This window comes from Linepithema humile, chromosome 4 (genome assembly GCF_040581485.1).
Source record: "Linepithema humile isolate Giens D197 chromosome 4, Lhum_UNIL_v1.0, whole genome shotgun sequence".
Taxonomy (NCBI): domain Eukaryota; kingdom Metazoa; phylum Arthropoda; class Insecta; order Hymenoptera; family Formicidae; genus Linepithema; species Linepithema humile.
The window spans coordinates 16,021,470-16,038,016 of record NC_090131.1 but is presented as its reverse complement, the minus strand read 5'-3'; the positions used below and the strand labels follow the sequence as shown (position 1 = coordinate 16,038,016).

At 41.9% G+C, this 16,547-nt stretch overlaps 1 protein-coding gene across 6 annotated transcripts in view; it reads right to left on the bottom strand.

The window, feature by feature from the left end:
* Nucleotides 1-5,870: 5,870 nt before the first annotated feature.
* Nucleotides 5,871-16,547, bottom strand: part of LOC105672299 (uncharacterized) — a 175,248-nt gene continuing 164,571 nt past the window's right edge. For all 6 annotated transcript variants that reach the window (XM_067353329.1, XM_067353327.1, XM_067353325.1 and 3 more), the window contains 4 exons: nt 15,973-16,226; nt 10,477-10,617; nt 10,153-10,290; nt 5,871-9,489 (listed from right to left, as the gene is read on the bottom strand). In XM_067353329.1, the coding sequence (XP_067209430.1) occupies nt 9,271-9,489; nt 10,153-10,290; nt 10,477-10,617; nt 15,973-16,167 (693 nt within the window). In that variant the 5' untranslated portion in view covers nt 16,168-16,226 and the 3' untranslated portion in view covers nt 5,871-9,270. The remainder of the gene's footprint in view (nt 9,490-10,152; nt 10,291-10,476; nt 10,618-15,972; nt 16,227-16,547) is intronic.

Here is a 16,547-nt window from a genome sequence, read left to right as displayed (position 1 = left end):
GCTGGTATCGCCGGTGGTCCAGGATCGCGAGCCGAAAGCGGGCCCCGCTCATGGTAATCGGAGATGCCAGGATACAAATATGTGCACATTAATAGAGAACGACTCCACGAATGCTCCACAAGGAGCACGTCTCAGGTTGGCCGAGGAGAAAAAAGGCTATTAATTTGCACGGACATAATTTTTCCCGCAAATTCAAATGGCGTGAATTAAAATTTCATTCACATTAAGTGATTTTTATTCTACAGATATTTTTCGAAACCTTGAACACGCCAACGATGAGAATTCAATTATAATTATCTGCGCCATGTTTTATAAAATATATGAATAAATTTTATTTATTTTATTCGCACGCGCGCTACTGCGAAGAACTTTTGTATATACCTATTGGTTTATGCATTGAAAATTACGGAAAGAAATATGATTCCGTATTATAGACAGCCAACATTTGGGAAAAAAGACTGAAAGCGGCACGGCTGAAAAGGAAAAAGGTAAAGATTGAATCCGACAAGACCCCCCCGTGGTTAAATCCTCGCACTTTTCTGTTAGATGAAATCGCTGATATCATTTGAAGTCCTGCCGCACATTTCTTAGCCACACATTTCTTAGCCACGAATATTTTTGCGGTATTCTTAAAAAATGAATGGTCAAAGAAACCCAAAAACTGTGAATAAAAGAATTTTTTGTTTATTCGGAGGCAAGCACTAACGTTCTTGGACACCGTTTTTTTATTATATATAAAAAAAACACTTGACTTAAGAAAATAAATTGAGCAAAATATTTAGAAAAAGGTGAATTCATAAAAGCTATTCCATATAATCAATAAAATTTAAACTTGCAAAAGTTTGAATAGCATCCACTTTGTTTCTACGATCCATTTTTCTTCGTGTAATCGTTAAAATATTCGAAGGATTATCAATTAAGAAAGGATCAATCAATATTATCATATTATTGACAGCTCCGAAATTTTACAGCCGGTGGTATAATAATGAAACGCTCAATGATTAGTATAATCTATGCAGAGAGGGGTGGTCTAGTCTCACGAACATGCGTGCGAAACAGCTTTCTCCTTTCGGCTGGATCTAATGTGACAGGCTTTTTGGGATTCCCGACGATCGTTTCGCGGATGTTAACAAGGCATCAACATGAGTCTCGTGCCTGACTGCGGTCGGCATTAAGTGGAACGATCAAAAAGGGTGCGGCAACCAAACCGACTACGAGCGGATGGAATAGCACCGATATACCGAAATACTGGATTCGCGGCACATGTGTTCTTGCGGTTTTTTTATATCTTCTGTGAAATATTTTGCCTGCCTGCTGCTCTTGACACACAACGCTTTGTGACGCATCAATCGAGAGTGTTTGATAATCTCCGCCTTTTATATACACCTGAGAAGTGTCGCTCACCAAAGGCAATCCTTTGACCGCCAACCAAGTAAGCGCGAGTTATGAGAAGCATTTCCGCCGCACGCGCGTTCAAAGAGACCGAATGAATCGTACCTTTCGAACTTAATTGGATTTGTCGCAGAATAATGAATGAATCGCGCTAACTAATCTCCAATAATCTTGACAAATGTTATTTTTGTATGACAAAGAACGCCGCTACATAGAAATCATAGAAATTATCATCCTGCTTATATTACTTCGCAAACAATCCATACAACTTATACAAAATTATGATGAGAATGAAATTAACTTCAAACTGAGAGTACAGAATTCTTGCTTCTTTCACTTGACTTGTTATCGCATGCATTCCTTGTGCGCTTCTTATAATTTTCGCGCCGTTATCGCAGAAAATCAGACGCTTGCGTCGGGAGAAGCGCTCTAATCAGTGAGGAACCGAGTCGTGGATCCTCGAGCGCGCATCCGAGAGAACGACGGTGAGGGTGTCGCCGTTCGAAAAATGAGAATGCATTACCCCGACGCCTTCTCTCAAAGCTCTCGGGCGAGATCGACGTTGGTGGCTCGGCGGATAGCACCGGCGTCTGGATCTGGACGCTATTACGAACGTAGAAACGAGCAGGAGAGCGCGACGGAGAAGGAGGGCTCCTCTTTCCTCGCTCTCGGCAGGCATTCCAAAACAAAGAGCCGCGATGCTGGCTCAACGGTGGACAATATGTAAATCAGTGGCTGGCCGTGGTCACGATGTCGCGACCTCGCCGTCCCGCTTCGGGCTACCTCCTCAAACCTCCGCCATCGCCGCCACCAAACCCACTAGCTCGACTACTTCCCCTAAGGGTCTGGGAGATGTGTAACCATACGTAATGGTCGCCACGCTGCAAGAAATTTTAACCGAGATAACCGAGAATGAATGGAGAGAAAGGAATGATTTTACTTGTGAAAATTATGTTATCGAGCGCGGAGCTGCATCTCTCGATCGTCTATTAACGAATATCTAAAAAATTATTTTACACAAATGTATTTAATTCGCTAATTAACTTGAGATTATTTTACAAGTTTATGCCGGATTACATTTCAAGAAAGAGAAGACGTATCCTATTTGAGATTACTTTCTCGAAGAGAATCGCACGTTTATCAATATCTCTCGGCGATGGAAATCGGTGACATATTAAACAAAAGCGCTGGTGCAGCGCAATATACACGAAAAATCACTCTTCCACGATGCACTTTACATTGGCAACTTTCGAAAGTGACCACGTTCAATCAATCTTAGTGCATCAGCTGAACCGAAACCGTCTCGCATATCCACGCGGATACGACTGACGATGACGCATGCATCGGTCAGAATGGCTTTGGTTCCCATGCATTTCGCGAGGACGGCCGACGATATATAATGCCAGCTTCTCGGCCGTCCCTATCTACGGCAATTAGCTGTTAAAAGTGTTCGTGTGTTTCATCGGTTATCGCCGTCCCACCCACGTGCCCGAATCGTCCTCCGCGCGTTATCTCGCGACAAAATGCATCTCGTTCGACCGGAACAGCTGGCCGAAAACGCGACCCGATCCGCCGCGGTAGAAACGTCGTCCGTGCATAAATGCGACGCCAATGTCGCGAAAGAACGGCATTTTCATAATGCCGATCGTCCCTCTTCACTCGGGCCTACGGCCTTTCTTCTTTTTTCCGACCGATATCTGCGTCGTATTCATGCTTCTAGGAAGCGGTCTCATGCTTCCCACGAACGGCACCTCTTTTCTTTGAAGTCATCTCGGCGCTGACCGAGAGAAACACTGCTGAGCTATCACAGCGGGATACTTTTAAGCATATACGACATTTCTACGGCTTACCTTTGCCTTAATTTTTCTTTGATGTGTTTCCGAAAAGTAACATAATTATTAGTCAAATTTTTGCGCGGGAAAATTTATCTTTCTTTTCTTTGTAATATATTCTTTAGGAAAGTATATAAAATCAAGTAAAGTTGTATAAAAATCATATAGAATTTTATTTATACAAGTGTAAAATTATATTGGAATTCAGTTTTGCATAGAGTTGTAGCATTTCATTAATAGAAGACACAGATAGAATTATAGATGTGGACAGATATATAGACGCGAAACGAAAGTGCCGAGTAATTCAATGCAAAGTCACCATTAATGTCTATTAAGCTCTAATAAAAGACGTGCACGCGTTTCGATGACAAAATACGAACAGAGAACCCCTTGCACTAGCCACGTCCTGTCAGCTAACAAGGCAAAATTAGTTGTGAAATAAATCTCGACTGCTTTAAAATGTAGTGCGGCAGGAGGGCAGGGGATGGAACCTATTAGCACAGCACCGCCCCTCAATCAAAAGCAGTTAAGGATGACCGTGTGCCATGCTCGTTTTCCTCGGGTTGTTCAAATTGACGACTACTACAAGGATTCACTCCCTCAACATCTCCGTTGAAGAGAGGAAAATCGAGTATAATTGCATTACAAAAAGGATGTTATGTGAATTCAGAAATACGAGTCGCAAATGATTGCGAATTTCATACTTTATAATTTCATACTTTATGTGTCTTACTCTTACTTATGTTCGGCTATATCTTGCTTCCAAATCTTTTTTTTTTAATATAAAAACGTGTCTCTACGTATGATTTTGTAAGGCGTCTTTGAGCATTTGCATGTACAATCCGCGATATAAAATACGCTCAAGCCACATTTTGTCAATATAGTAGACGATCTTGTTTCCAAGGATGCCGCGGCGTCCTGCGAGGACCACTCAACTTTGGGAGCCTCTCTTGTCTCGGCATTATTGAAAGTTGTCTTGAGGGTCACTAGGAATGTAGCGGGAGGAGGACGCCTCCGGGGATAGCGAGGAGGTGAGGACGGGAGAAAGACGAGGCGAGTCAGATAGCGAGTGATGAAGAGGAATGGACGGCGGAGTGGCGGAGACTCCTTCTAGCAGCCCATGCGGGCGCACTGTCCTAATTACAACGAGGCCTCCTATTTTTTTTCAAGCTGAAAGGAGCCGAAGTATTCGCCCGCGGCAACGGCGCGGGGCCTAGACGATTCCGGACCGCTTTCAGGACTCATTTGCGAAGTGCAAAAGGATCGTCGGCACATCACCGTCGCCGATGATGAGGGAAACGAGAGGCACACATCGAGGAATGCCAGTAGAAAGGAAGATAGTTGGGGGGGGGGGATGAGGGGGAAGGCGGACAGGACGAAAGAAACGCAAAGCGTGTTCTGCCAAAAAAGTGGCGGGAAAAATGTTTTTCCCAGCCATTCATAGCTGTGGCCGAATGTGCGGCCTCTTCTCACGATTCATTCATACCTCACCGCATGAGATTTGATCTACCTGCCTCGCCACCGGCGAAGACACTGGCGGGCCATTCTTCTTTGACGCTCTCTTGTAGGTCCGGTGGTATGCATGCACCGGACCTCTCGGATTTCATCGTAGGCGATTCATCGACCACTGTCGATACTCGCTGACTACGTTTTGTTAATTATCCAAAAGTATTTCTGAACTTTGCAGCCAGTATTTATTAATTAAACGTATTTATTACGTTTATTCACGTTGGAATCGCTGTAATCGGTATAATTTATATCATTATAGTAATTTCACGTTGCAAGATGTTGCGAGAAATGATATTTCCGAAAAAAAAAAAATTATTTCCCGAAAATAATCTCACAGCAAAAAGGAGACAGCTTCTTTTTCGAGTCGAAATGTTGGACGAAAAATATAACTTCTCTTCGACGCCGGGCAATTATCCCGCCTTCTTATAGAATTCGAGAATCGTATCGCTCGTCGGCCGTCAAACGTAGCGTAGGAAGATGGGCTAACGATCTTAATGGCTAGGCAAAACATTGACACCTTGGCGGTGCTCGCGAGACCACCTGGACGGGGACACGAAAGAGAAGGCGGGCAGGGATCGTTAAACACAGGATCAGTGCGAGAGGAGTGGAAATCCTTATGAGAAAGTAAGTTGGGCGAACGATGACAACGAGCTAACAGCGTGCGCAAACACGGCGGCTTGGGACAGAGCCGTACCCGGGCCGGTGATCATGTACTTACGCGTTTCCTCTCAAACACCGACGACGTCGACAGCTCCGGGGACACGGCATCGGACACTGATCATGGGAAAAGACAAATCCCGCTTGTTCAAGTAGGAATGTCCGAGCTGAATGCCCAGGCAACACGCGCCGATGATCGGAGAATCGCTTCGTTAATACGCTTGTTCGAGAGTAAATAGTGGAAATTTGCACAAAGTACATATACAATTGGAAGATTATATTTTTGAAGAGCAAAGAAGAGAATTATCGTATAAATATATTATTTTAATTATAATTATATTTTTTCACGTAGACTTTTACGTAGACTGTCTTTTTTTCATAACGCATTTCAAAATATTTTTTTCTTTTTCTTTGTTTTTATTGAAAAGGATTGAAAAGGATGGAGGCGGAAAAGGCAACATTGAAATAATAACGACGAAATGTATTTGTACGGTCTTTGGTTTAATACGATACAACAGAGCGGGCATTCTAAGATGAGAAACCCGATTCCTATTACATATCCACACATAACTATAATTCTCAATTTATTACTAAATTATAGTATATTATTAGGTGTGTTATGTACAATGCATATATGTGAAGCGACCGCGCTAATTGATTTACTTTTAATTTATCGCGACATATGGAACGCACTTATTCTACTAAAATTTTAGTTTACGGTCCACGATACTCCTACAGTTATCAGAAGAATTTAGTTTTACAATCAATCGAAACGTTTACAGACCGTACTTAGCTTCTCGCATCGTTATTTAATTCTGCGTTCCATACATTTCTACAGTTGTATAAATCATAATGGAAAGAGACAGAGAGACCGAATTGAAAGCGCACGAAAGATATCCGATCTATTCTTAGGAAGCAACATCATATTAATCGACGCTCAAATCTCACAGCGCTATTGCGTTATTTTCAGATAAAAATGACTTTTTGAAAATCGATAAAACAAATTTTTCATATATCGTCAGCCTTTAAAAATATTTCTAAAATGATTGATTTATTACGCGATACGAAATCTGAATGTCATAAAAAGAATGTCATCTATAAAACAATATCATATTATATTAAGAAAATAGCCGATATAAATTACTAAATAATAAAATCAAGATAGAAATGGTGACTCTGTCTCCCTTTTTGTCAAAACGGAAGCAAGCATGGATTGATCCGGTAATGGACAATTAGTCGCCTGAGGGATGTTCTAAGATGCATATCACAGACGCGATGATATGAAAAAAAAATACAATATGCGTGTGCGTATATAAATAACGATTTACACATTAAAACTGCGTCGATGATAATTATGAACCTCGCATTTGTACATATGATTTATGATAAGCTTTCGAGAATCGCTGTCGATGTGAAAATTAAGTATGATAATGCATATCTCGATGCATTTTTGTTCGTAAACGATCGCAAAGTGACTTTCTATCGTGACCGATCTTTAGGAATAGATGGCAACGCGATGAGTCATAAGTACCAAAAAATTCTTCCGGTATTAATTTTGAAGACTGCTGGTGTAGGGCGTATCAGTTTGTGATTTCTTCTAAAAATTTATAAAAATAAATTGATGAATCACGATATATATAAAAATATACATTACACGTTTAAAAAATATATATCAGCAGTCATAAAATAGCATCATTTATGGAATTTTAAAACTATAAATTTAAATCGATGAAGAGAATAAATCTTCATGCGACAACACCCTGTTGCCAATAGTCTTCAACAGTCTCGCGTGTTAAAAAAAAAAAAAAAAAAAAAAATCAGTATAAAAAAAATCACGCAAAAGAATATTTTTTAAAAAGAATAGTATCAAGTAAAATATAAAGTTAAAAGGATCCCGTTTGCGAGTTAAATATCAAAATTAACGAGCCTCGTCAAGTTTCTGATTAGAGTACTCATATCCTGCGAAGGTACGTCAAGGTACGAGAAGAGAAGCAGCAGCAACGCGACACGCGACATGAATTAACGTTTGTCGCGTTCGTTGCATCTTTCTCTTTTTGCACTATGAGAGTTGATATCGTGATAAACTCCATGTATACGAGCAAAAAATAATCGCACGTGTAATCGGAGTTATCAATTGTGATATATCCACCTCTCTTTCATAGGCACTTTTAAGCTCAACTAGATTCTTTAAATACAGAATGGCGCAAAAATCACGGAAAGATTTAAAACATTCATATTTTTTCGGACTTTAATTTTACAGATTTATATCCTTGCAAAATAATGACGAATAAACACAATTGAGCATCGAACCAAGACTATAGAATTTCATCTCGTAAATTGAATTTCTATTGCTTCTAAGTTTATTTTAATTTGTTAAAGCAATAATTAAAATAAATGAAACTCAAAAAAATATAATTAAACCATGTATAGAAAATTGTTTCTTTCAAAAAGATCGTAATTTCTAACTTTATCAATTCCGGCTAATTGTTTTTCATGATTAATTTTCCACGGATTAATCTCTTTAAATCTGTAAAAAGAGAAGATCAGAAAAATTAGTAAAATGAAAAAGGTATGAGTGTTCAAGTCCCTTCCTGACTTTCATGCCAACCTGTACAAGTAATCGGAGTGTAAAAATCTTTATAAAAATAAAATAAATAATCTGAATAAATATGAAAATATGCTAATATTATAATTAGTCAATAAATTATTATATAAGATTATGGAGCATGAATCGCTCACGAAGATACCTTTTCAATGTGCCGTCGTGAGATTTTTGTCGCGTGTACAACGTAATACGTACGCACGATTTTCTCTTGTTGACGAGAGATACAAATTACGACGAGATCCAAAACATTGCATTTGATTATAAATGCATGAAACTATGATTGGATTCTTTCCTACTAACTATTTCTTTCTCAGTTCATAACTGCTTTACGCATGCAGCACAAATAAAAATGCGTAACCTTACGTAATAAATGTCCACATGTCCAAAATTCCACGACTTCAGAAAGTAAAAACATTTGTAGACAATTACACTAAGCGGCTTGAGATTTTCTAGAGCTCTTTCATCGATTGCTCTAATCCTGTATATACCTTGTGTGTATAGTAGTAGATGATTGTCATCAACTTATTTGTATGAAAAAGTATATCAAGAGTCTCAAGTCGTCACTGGTAGATTAAACCGTGGTCGTGTTCAACGTAAGGCGCTAATAAAATGTCGAAAATAAAGTGTATCGAGGATAAAAACATAAAGTTTTTAGAACGTTATTGTTTCGACAATTATTTGCGTTGAACATTGGACGGTTGAGTCGGATCTCATTCTTACATTCTTTCTTGTTTGTGAAATCAAATATATGGTGCATCTTCGCGTGAAGCCATGGTATATGTGATAGATGAGTGTGCTTGAGATTACGTGTGATCGCGAACTACAACGACGAAAGCCAACGGGCCGGTAACCACACGACTCTTTATCCTTGTCTTTCTTCTGTCCGTCATACTGTCCTATCACATCGAAGTTCTATCAGGAAGTGTCGAAGGTGAATGATGGACGAAGTTCGATGATGGCTTAGGAGCCATCACAGAACCTTGATATGGACACGACACCGCGATTTGTCGCGATATATCCGCCGGTTCGACAACGTGGATCGATCCTCGTCATCGATACCGACGGATAGCCCAATCCTTGTTGCGGAAACCATATCGTTAAAGTAATTCCCTCGCGATAATACGATCAATTGTATCAGCGAGGAAAAGAGATCTCTATCACCCTCATCATCTAGGAGAGTAGAGCATCCAGATACGGTTGCGCCAATTTCGTGAGATGTGGAATGACGAATCGTCGCCTGATTGTAACCCTTTTCCGGCTTCCGTCTTGCCATCCTTAAGATTGCATCGGCAAGTGTTTACGTAGATACTCGAATATTTGCTCCACGTACTCGAGGCCGTTCATGTAGTCACGAAAGATTAGCCAGTCCCGCAGATTGCGAAACGTTGAGGAAGACGACATCGCTCGGTACTCGGACGACATGGCATCTCGGGTGACGTCCTGCCGCGACATTACTCCGCGCTCCACTAAAGCGACCTGCAGCTCGCAAAGAACCTGAAAAAAAAATAGAAACATCAGGTTATTAAAAATGTTTTGAACGCTTAAACGCACAGGCGTATTTTTTTAGTGAAAATTTAATGAGCATCGTAATAAAAATGCACTGAAGAATATCAGTATCAGTATCAGTGGAATTACTTAGTTTTCTCAATCTAATTATTCATCTAAATTTAAAACAATATGAAAATGTCGACCAATATAACTCGTAAATACAAAAATCAAGATAAGCATTGCTAGTAATCTTCAATGGGCGGTGACTGTTCTTGGCAGTGATCTTTCAGAGTTCATCTTTTCGAAAAAAAAACCGGTGATCGAAAATAAGCAAAAAAACCGCAGGAACTACGATAGGAACTTGTGCGTGCCGAAAGCCATTCGTCGGAATGGTCGATAAAATAGCAGTTTCGCCTTTCAGCGCCGATTCTTAACGTTTCAACCTCTACGTAAAACGCTCGTAAAACTTGGCAAAACGCTTTTTATCGCGTTTGTAGCCACAAGAGAAAGAATAATTCAGGCTAATTGCGCCGGAGCTATTGTGAAAGTTGCGCGCAGCGGTTCTTTTTTTTTATTCCACGCGCTATAGAAGAGTGACAAATCGGAAACTCGCGGGCTCGTCGTAATTACTCGGGAAGATAACGGATTTGATCTCGAAAATAAACTCACCGTTCGAAGCTCGTACTCGGTATCCTGGAACTGCTTGTGAAACTCGAGATGATGCTCCTCCTGGTCCCAAACTATCTGTTCCAAGCCCACCGCGTACTTCTGCATATATTCATATGCATCGAGGAGAGCCTTGTCGAGCTGAAAATCGAACACATTATTGATCATTTATTCGTAATTATGCGTTATTCGTACATATAATTCATATCGCGTGACGCTTCGCAAAAAAAAAAAAGAAAAAAATTTCTCAGAAGTTACTGTTGTAGATTATTAGCGACACATGGATAAGTGAAACCGACATGAGCCAACGTTATCAATGATACGCACCTCTAACGTATCAAGATACTTTTGATCCAGCTTCTCCCCCAAATGTTTAGGTATCTCATTCAGCCCAGGTAGCCAATCGTAATGGCTATCCTTCCACGTCGCGTGCATGTCGTCGAACTCCATCTTGAAAGTCCGTCTGACCTGCAAAATCAAAGAAGAAAAACGTGGGCGCGATTAGATGCGTGTTGCCTCGCTCGAAAAAGGAGCCGCGGCGTCGAAGAAAGATGCGCGGGACTATCAAGTTTCCGCATCGTCGTCCTCTTAGCGCGCGCAGTCTCGCGGAAATTTAAGAAAAATTATTCCGCGTGGGTGTCGCGTTATTTCAACGTTGTTTTGCGTGTCTCTCATATTCGTTCCCGCGCACGAGAGTAGATTAAGGAGTGCATGAAGCAATACGTGACGTGATACGCATGCGTTTACGGCTGCTACCTGTCAGTTATTTAAGTGCAAGTTGTTTGTTCAATTGATAATATTTAATTTTTATAATAATATCACATTTTCCTTTTCTTCAGAAAACAATCGTCAGCAAAAGAATGCGATGCGTGTGCCGCGACAGTTCGCGCTACCGCGTCTTGACGGCGATGCATCTCGTCACGTAACTCGTCGCTTCACATTGCTGCTTCGTGAAAGGATCGCGGACTAGTTGCACCGCATTGCTCTCATTGTATTTCGAGGTATTCGTCAATTGTGCCGGCAACGGCGCGTACATCGATGCGCTCGCGTTAATTGCTCGTGCACAGCTCGTGAAACAGCGGGAACGACGCCACTGGGTGTCAGCGAGTTTAGTCACCGATTATACGCCGTGCAACACACCTCGTACGCGATCAGTCTCCCGATATCCCTCGTTCCTGGTACGATGAAAATGCAACCGGCCGTGCGAACCGCTGCGTGAGTAACGCTCGGCGCTTGGCCGGCACCTCTCAATGCGCGCGTGCCTTGAGCACCGGCGGCGACGGCGGCGGCGGCGGCGGCTGACTTTTCGGGAATACCGGGATGGGTCAGCTGACGAAAACCAGCTTAGTCCTTTACCCAGAAAATACTTGGAAATTCGGGCGCCGGGCCGAGACACGCTAAACGTCTCTCGCCGGGGGATCGCTTACGTCGAACGAGTCATTATGAATCATCCACCGAGTCGGGAAGTGCCGAGAGACATAGAGACCACAGAAACGCGTGCTATAGTTTGCGTAACATAGGAGTCACTCTAGTTTTTATATCGCAATGCGGTTTAATATAGCAGACTATTCTAATGCATCTACTTGACACGAATAATTCTCCAGACGATTAGCAAAATGTTATCATAGAATAATGTATATACTTCATCATCTGTTACGTAATTCAATTGTCGCGTATTTCTTTACATATCACTTTCGCATATATACTTCGCAATAAACGAACGCTTCAGATCTGTGAACTTATGAGCCGTAAGGTCGTTGCCCTCTTATCATGACAAACAATCGCGATATGGTACGAAGGATCAAACAACCGTGTTAATAAAAATTCCGTTATTCATATTTCACGTGAATGCGCATTCACTAGAGATGTTTGCGCGCGAAAAGATGATTTAGCGTCATCAATCTCGCATCTTGCAGCAATTGTTTATAACGCGCAACAGATAACGCATTGCGTGCATCACTATCTCGAGTTTGGAATGGAAATAATCATCGCGCGATACTACCCTCACAACCTGCGTGCACGATAATACCTTCGATCGCAAACAACATTCCTGAGAACTATACTGCCAGGAACCACGTGTTGCGTGGCTTGATAAATCATATATCCCCGAAGTCGCTGCTCTATCTAGAACGCATACGATGCCGCGGCGGGAAAACAAGTTTACAAACTCGCAGGTTGATGAACGAAAATAGCGGTACGCCTGTGGAAAATAAGTATACGTGACAACGAACGGACGTTCGTAGGCACGACGGCGGCGGAAATTCGTGGCTCGCGAGGGTAGCCCGTAGAAAGGCGGCATCGCGGTAGTCATTCATTAAATCCATTCCCTCGTTATGGCATGTTCGATCTCGTGTACCTGCGGGCACTCGCGCGCCGATCGATGATCGGTCCTTCTCACGCCCCGATCGTTACGAAAGCCACTAGGAGGATACAAAGATATCTTTCCGACCCATCACACTTCGTATCGAGAAATATTAAATGCGCACGGTGGTCGGCCGCCAATTGCGTCATCCGCCGTTATTCTGCTAATGATACCAATAATTATATCTATGGCAGAGTTCTCCGAGTGTACAGGTATGCATAATGCGAGAGATACTTGATGGGTGATTAAACGAAATTTTACGATAATTTGGTGTAAGCAATCTGCTTAATAAATACATTAACAAGACCTATGCGTAGAGAATTCGCCGCTAAACCCGCGTCCGCCTTTTTTTCTTTCAGGTGCCGAAAAGAACTCGTTTTCATCATTGCGTTTTATGATGTGTTGGTTACATTCACGTGATGGCTCTCATTCGGGAATCGATACCTCGATAATTTTCGTTTTAACGTGACACAAAAGAACGGTTTGCAAAGTCACAAAGTTTGAAAATCATCGGTGATTTTTTTCACACTGTGAAGCTCGTAAATTTTCAGTTTTCCCGCTGAGATGTGAAAATAAATAGTGAAAAATACCAACAGCGGAAATGAGAAGAAATAAAAGGTAAAGCGGAACAAAAAAGGTAGGATAAAAATTTGTAGAAAAGAATGAAGGGAAGTTAACTAAGTCGCTAACAACCACTGGCGACGAGCAAATCTATGACGTGGGTCTTTTGTGCCTCGTAAAAGTCTCGTCGACTCGGGTTCAAATAATCGTAAAACCAGGCTGGAAGCCGGCAGGAAGTCGGATGGCAAGAATAGGTATGGTCTCCGCGTGGCGCTGCTGAGGACCCGTCAAAATCAATTAGCCTTTCAGTCGTTCTTCTAGCACGGCTTCACCGCGCTGCACCGCTTATTAGAAGTTATAAAATTTCGGTGTGACGGCTTCGAGGACCGATTTCGAACAGCTCGCGAGTTTGACGCGTCCCATGAACGAAGCGAAAAGAGAGAAACGATCGAAGATGAAGATAGAATTTCTTGATTTCAGTGAAATTCTGACGATGATTTTTAAATTCCATTGATAATTTTTAACACCGTATTAGTTTTTTTTCTTTTTTCTTTTTGGTAGATTGTTAGATTTTTTTCCATACAGAAAAATCGTATTGAATTCATCTCGAGACAGTTATGTGAATTTTTTTTGCAATCTTGTGGGATTTAAGAATTTACGATTGTGGCGGTCACGGCGCGATCGGAAAATATGTCATCGCGCGAAGGAGCGACGCGAATAGACGTCGACACGCAGCAGTGTATCGTGCTAAAGAGATATGTGTCGTATGTATTGAGGCGAGTACATGCACTGGCAGGTTGTATATCCGGTCTGAGTTTTAGTATGCAGGCGGCGTGTCAGTGTGGCGTATCCGCGGTGGAGAGGGGCAGCTTCCGATTCTGATTTATTGGAATCCACCGCTTCCGATATTTTATCCGATTCCTTCACGTACGCCGGCGTCTGTGCACGCAAGCGTCGTCCGTCGCGCGCGATCGCGGCGAACCGCAGAACTCGACTTATAAGTTATTTACGCGAGTGATATGGAAGAACGTACGATGAACCGCGTCATACGTCACGGCGATGAGGAAAAGGAGGTCCGAGATGCAATAAATAAGAAGAGCAAAAAGTGCGGCGGATAAATACGGGATAAAATCCGCGATTGCGCTTTAAAAATTCTCAATCATCCCGGAAGCTTTGTGAAACATTCATTCTCCGATTGCGGAGAGATCGCGGGAGTCCGTCGCCGGCTTCTCTTCGCGCTCGCGCCGCGAGATACATCGGTCATGAGACTTCCGTAGTTCTCGGTATTCCTGGCTAATCTACTCGTCTCTCAGCAGGCAGTCTACGCTGAACCGATAACGAATGTTAGAAGGTGAAGTGACTGAAACACCAGACAGTGTGTCGCCGCGGGTCGATATCAGCGGAGGGAGAGAACTCCTCCCGAGTTTCTCAGTCTCGGCCGCTCGACTTTATATTCGCGACGACGAGAAGAACCCGACTCTTCTCTGTCGTCTTACTCAACTATGACTTCACCGCTTCTCCACGCCGTCCGTTATATGTCGTCAGGCGTTTATACGTGTGCAATTTATTGTCTTTCCTCGTCCAAGGGTAGGGAGCCGAGCCGCGGCCCGTACGATATCGAATTATGCGCTGACTTGGAAAACACCGGTATCCGGTATCCGCCGTGCGATGATGTAACGGGAACGCTTTCTAGCCGCCTTCGGTCGCGGGGCCCCGAGGCGAAACGGACCCTATAATGCGGAGAGGCACAAATACCCTTTCTCGATGTGCACGCGACGAATGCTAATTTACTCGGTCATATACTCGCTTCGCCTAGGTAAACACCGTTTGTGCGAGCGAAGAAGGGTCTTTGTCTGATCCTAACTGATGTTGTTCGACGATCAATCACGGGTGTTTATTTCTGGATACCATTATTTATGCGCAAAGCGCAGCCGTTTAAGCGCTAATGACTGGCGCTCTCTTCTGCCTTGCTTTTTCGAAAAGACTAAATTTCTTCTTACACGCTGCCGTATAATTTTGAGACATGCAAAGACGAAAAGTGGAATCCGCGTCTCTCAATTGGACTGCACATAAAGCTGTCGGATAATCTTCTTATGAAAGGAGAAAAAAATTTCGCATGCGAAACATCGCCTTTGCCCTTGCGGTTTTAAAGTCGGTCTCTTTTTTTGGATCGCTCCTAGAGAAGAACCTTGAGGAACCGCTCGGGTCTGGTGCGTGATTTATTGTCCTTGGCTAGAGATAATAAGGTACGATTGGTCGGGAGAATTCTTTCGAAACAAAAATTTCTCGCGGTCGTACGTTTCTATCGTAAGATCGATTATGTACTACTTCCAGAATTCGAATGCAACTTTCCTCGTAACAATAATAACTGGAATAAATAATTTACAAATTGTTCAGTATAATATCAATATTTTTTTATTTAATGTATTATATTGAAATCTCCATCGGACTTGGAAAACATTTTATAAATTTAGATCTAATCTATTATGCTAATTCTCTTACACATTAATATTTTTCTAAACAACAGACAAAACCGAAGGATCGAAGTGAGAACGCGTTTTCGATTAGCGGTGCAAGTCACAAGATCGAGATCTTTCTCCAAGGTTTATGTGTGCCTCGTAGAACTACGATCGATGTCCGGACGACCGGAAATACTACTATAACCGCCTTCCGCTCGAAGTTCTCTCACTCTATCTGATTTCCCTTCTAAAAGTCTTACTAATAATTATCGAAGCCGCTGATAATTGCTAATCACACTAAACAGCAGTTCGGTTGATAAGTTTAATCTCTCGTTTGAGCCACCAATATTGCACGTAAATTGATTGCGTGAGTGGTCTCAAGATTTTTCAAGAGGACGACAATGCGAAATTGTGCGAAATATAATACATTCGATTACTCACGTAATTGTCGCGAAACAGTTTAGCGTGCGACAACGCCGTCTTCGCTTGAACCACTACTTGTTGCAAGAGCTGATCATCCTGCAACTGAACAACGTCCGTCGAAGAATCGCCGTCATAGGTCACCGTCTCGGCAGCGAGCCCACAAGGATTCACCCATTTTTGCGGTGCGCTCGACATTCTGTCTTCGAGAGTCATTATCGGGGCACTTTGCACCGATAATATTGGTATTATGTATAATACTGCTAAGCAAAGCCCTGAAAAGAAAGACGGTCGTGATAGAAGTTGTTTTAATGATCTTAATTATTAAATTATCATTTACGATATAAAATTGCGATTTAATTCGTATTATTAGGCATTATGTTAATGACTAGTTCATTAAAAAATCTTTATATACAAATTTAAATCAATGTTTCGTGGATGAAATAAGAATCGATACCACGATGGAGTCTTTCATTTACGCCATCGCAATAATTAGAGCGACTGACGCTTTTCTTCTTGATTTTTGTATCATCATCGTGGTATTTTAATACATATTATACAGAATAGAAAGTTAACGAATGCAATGCATCTTCTCA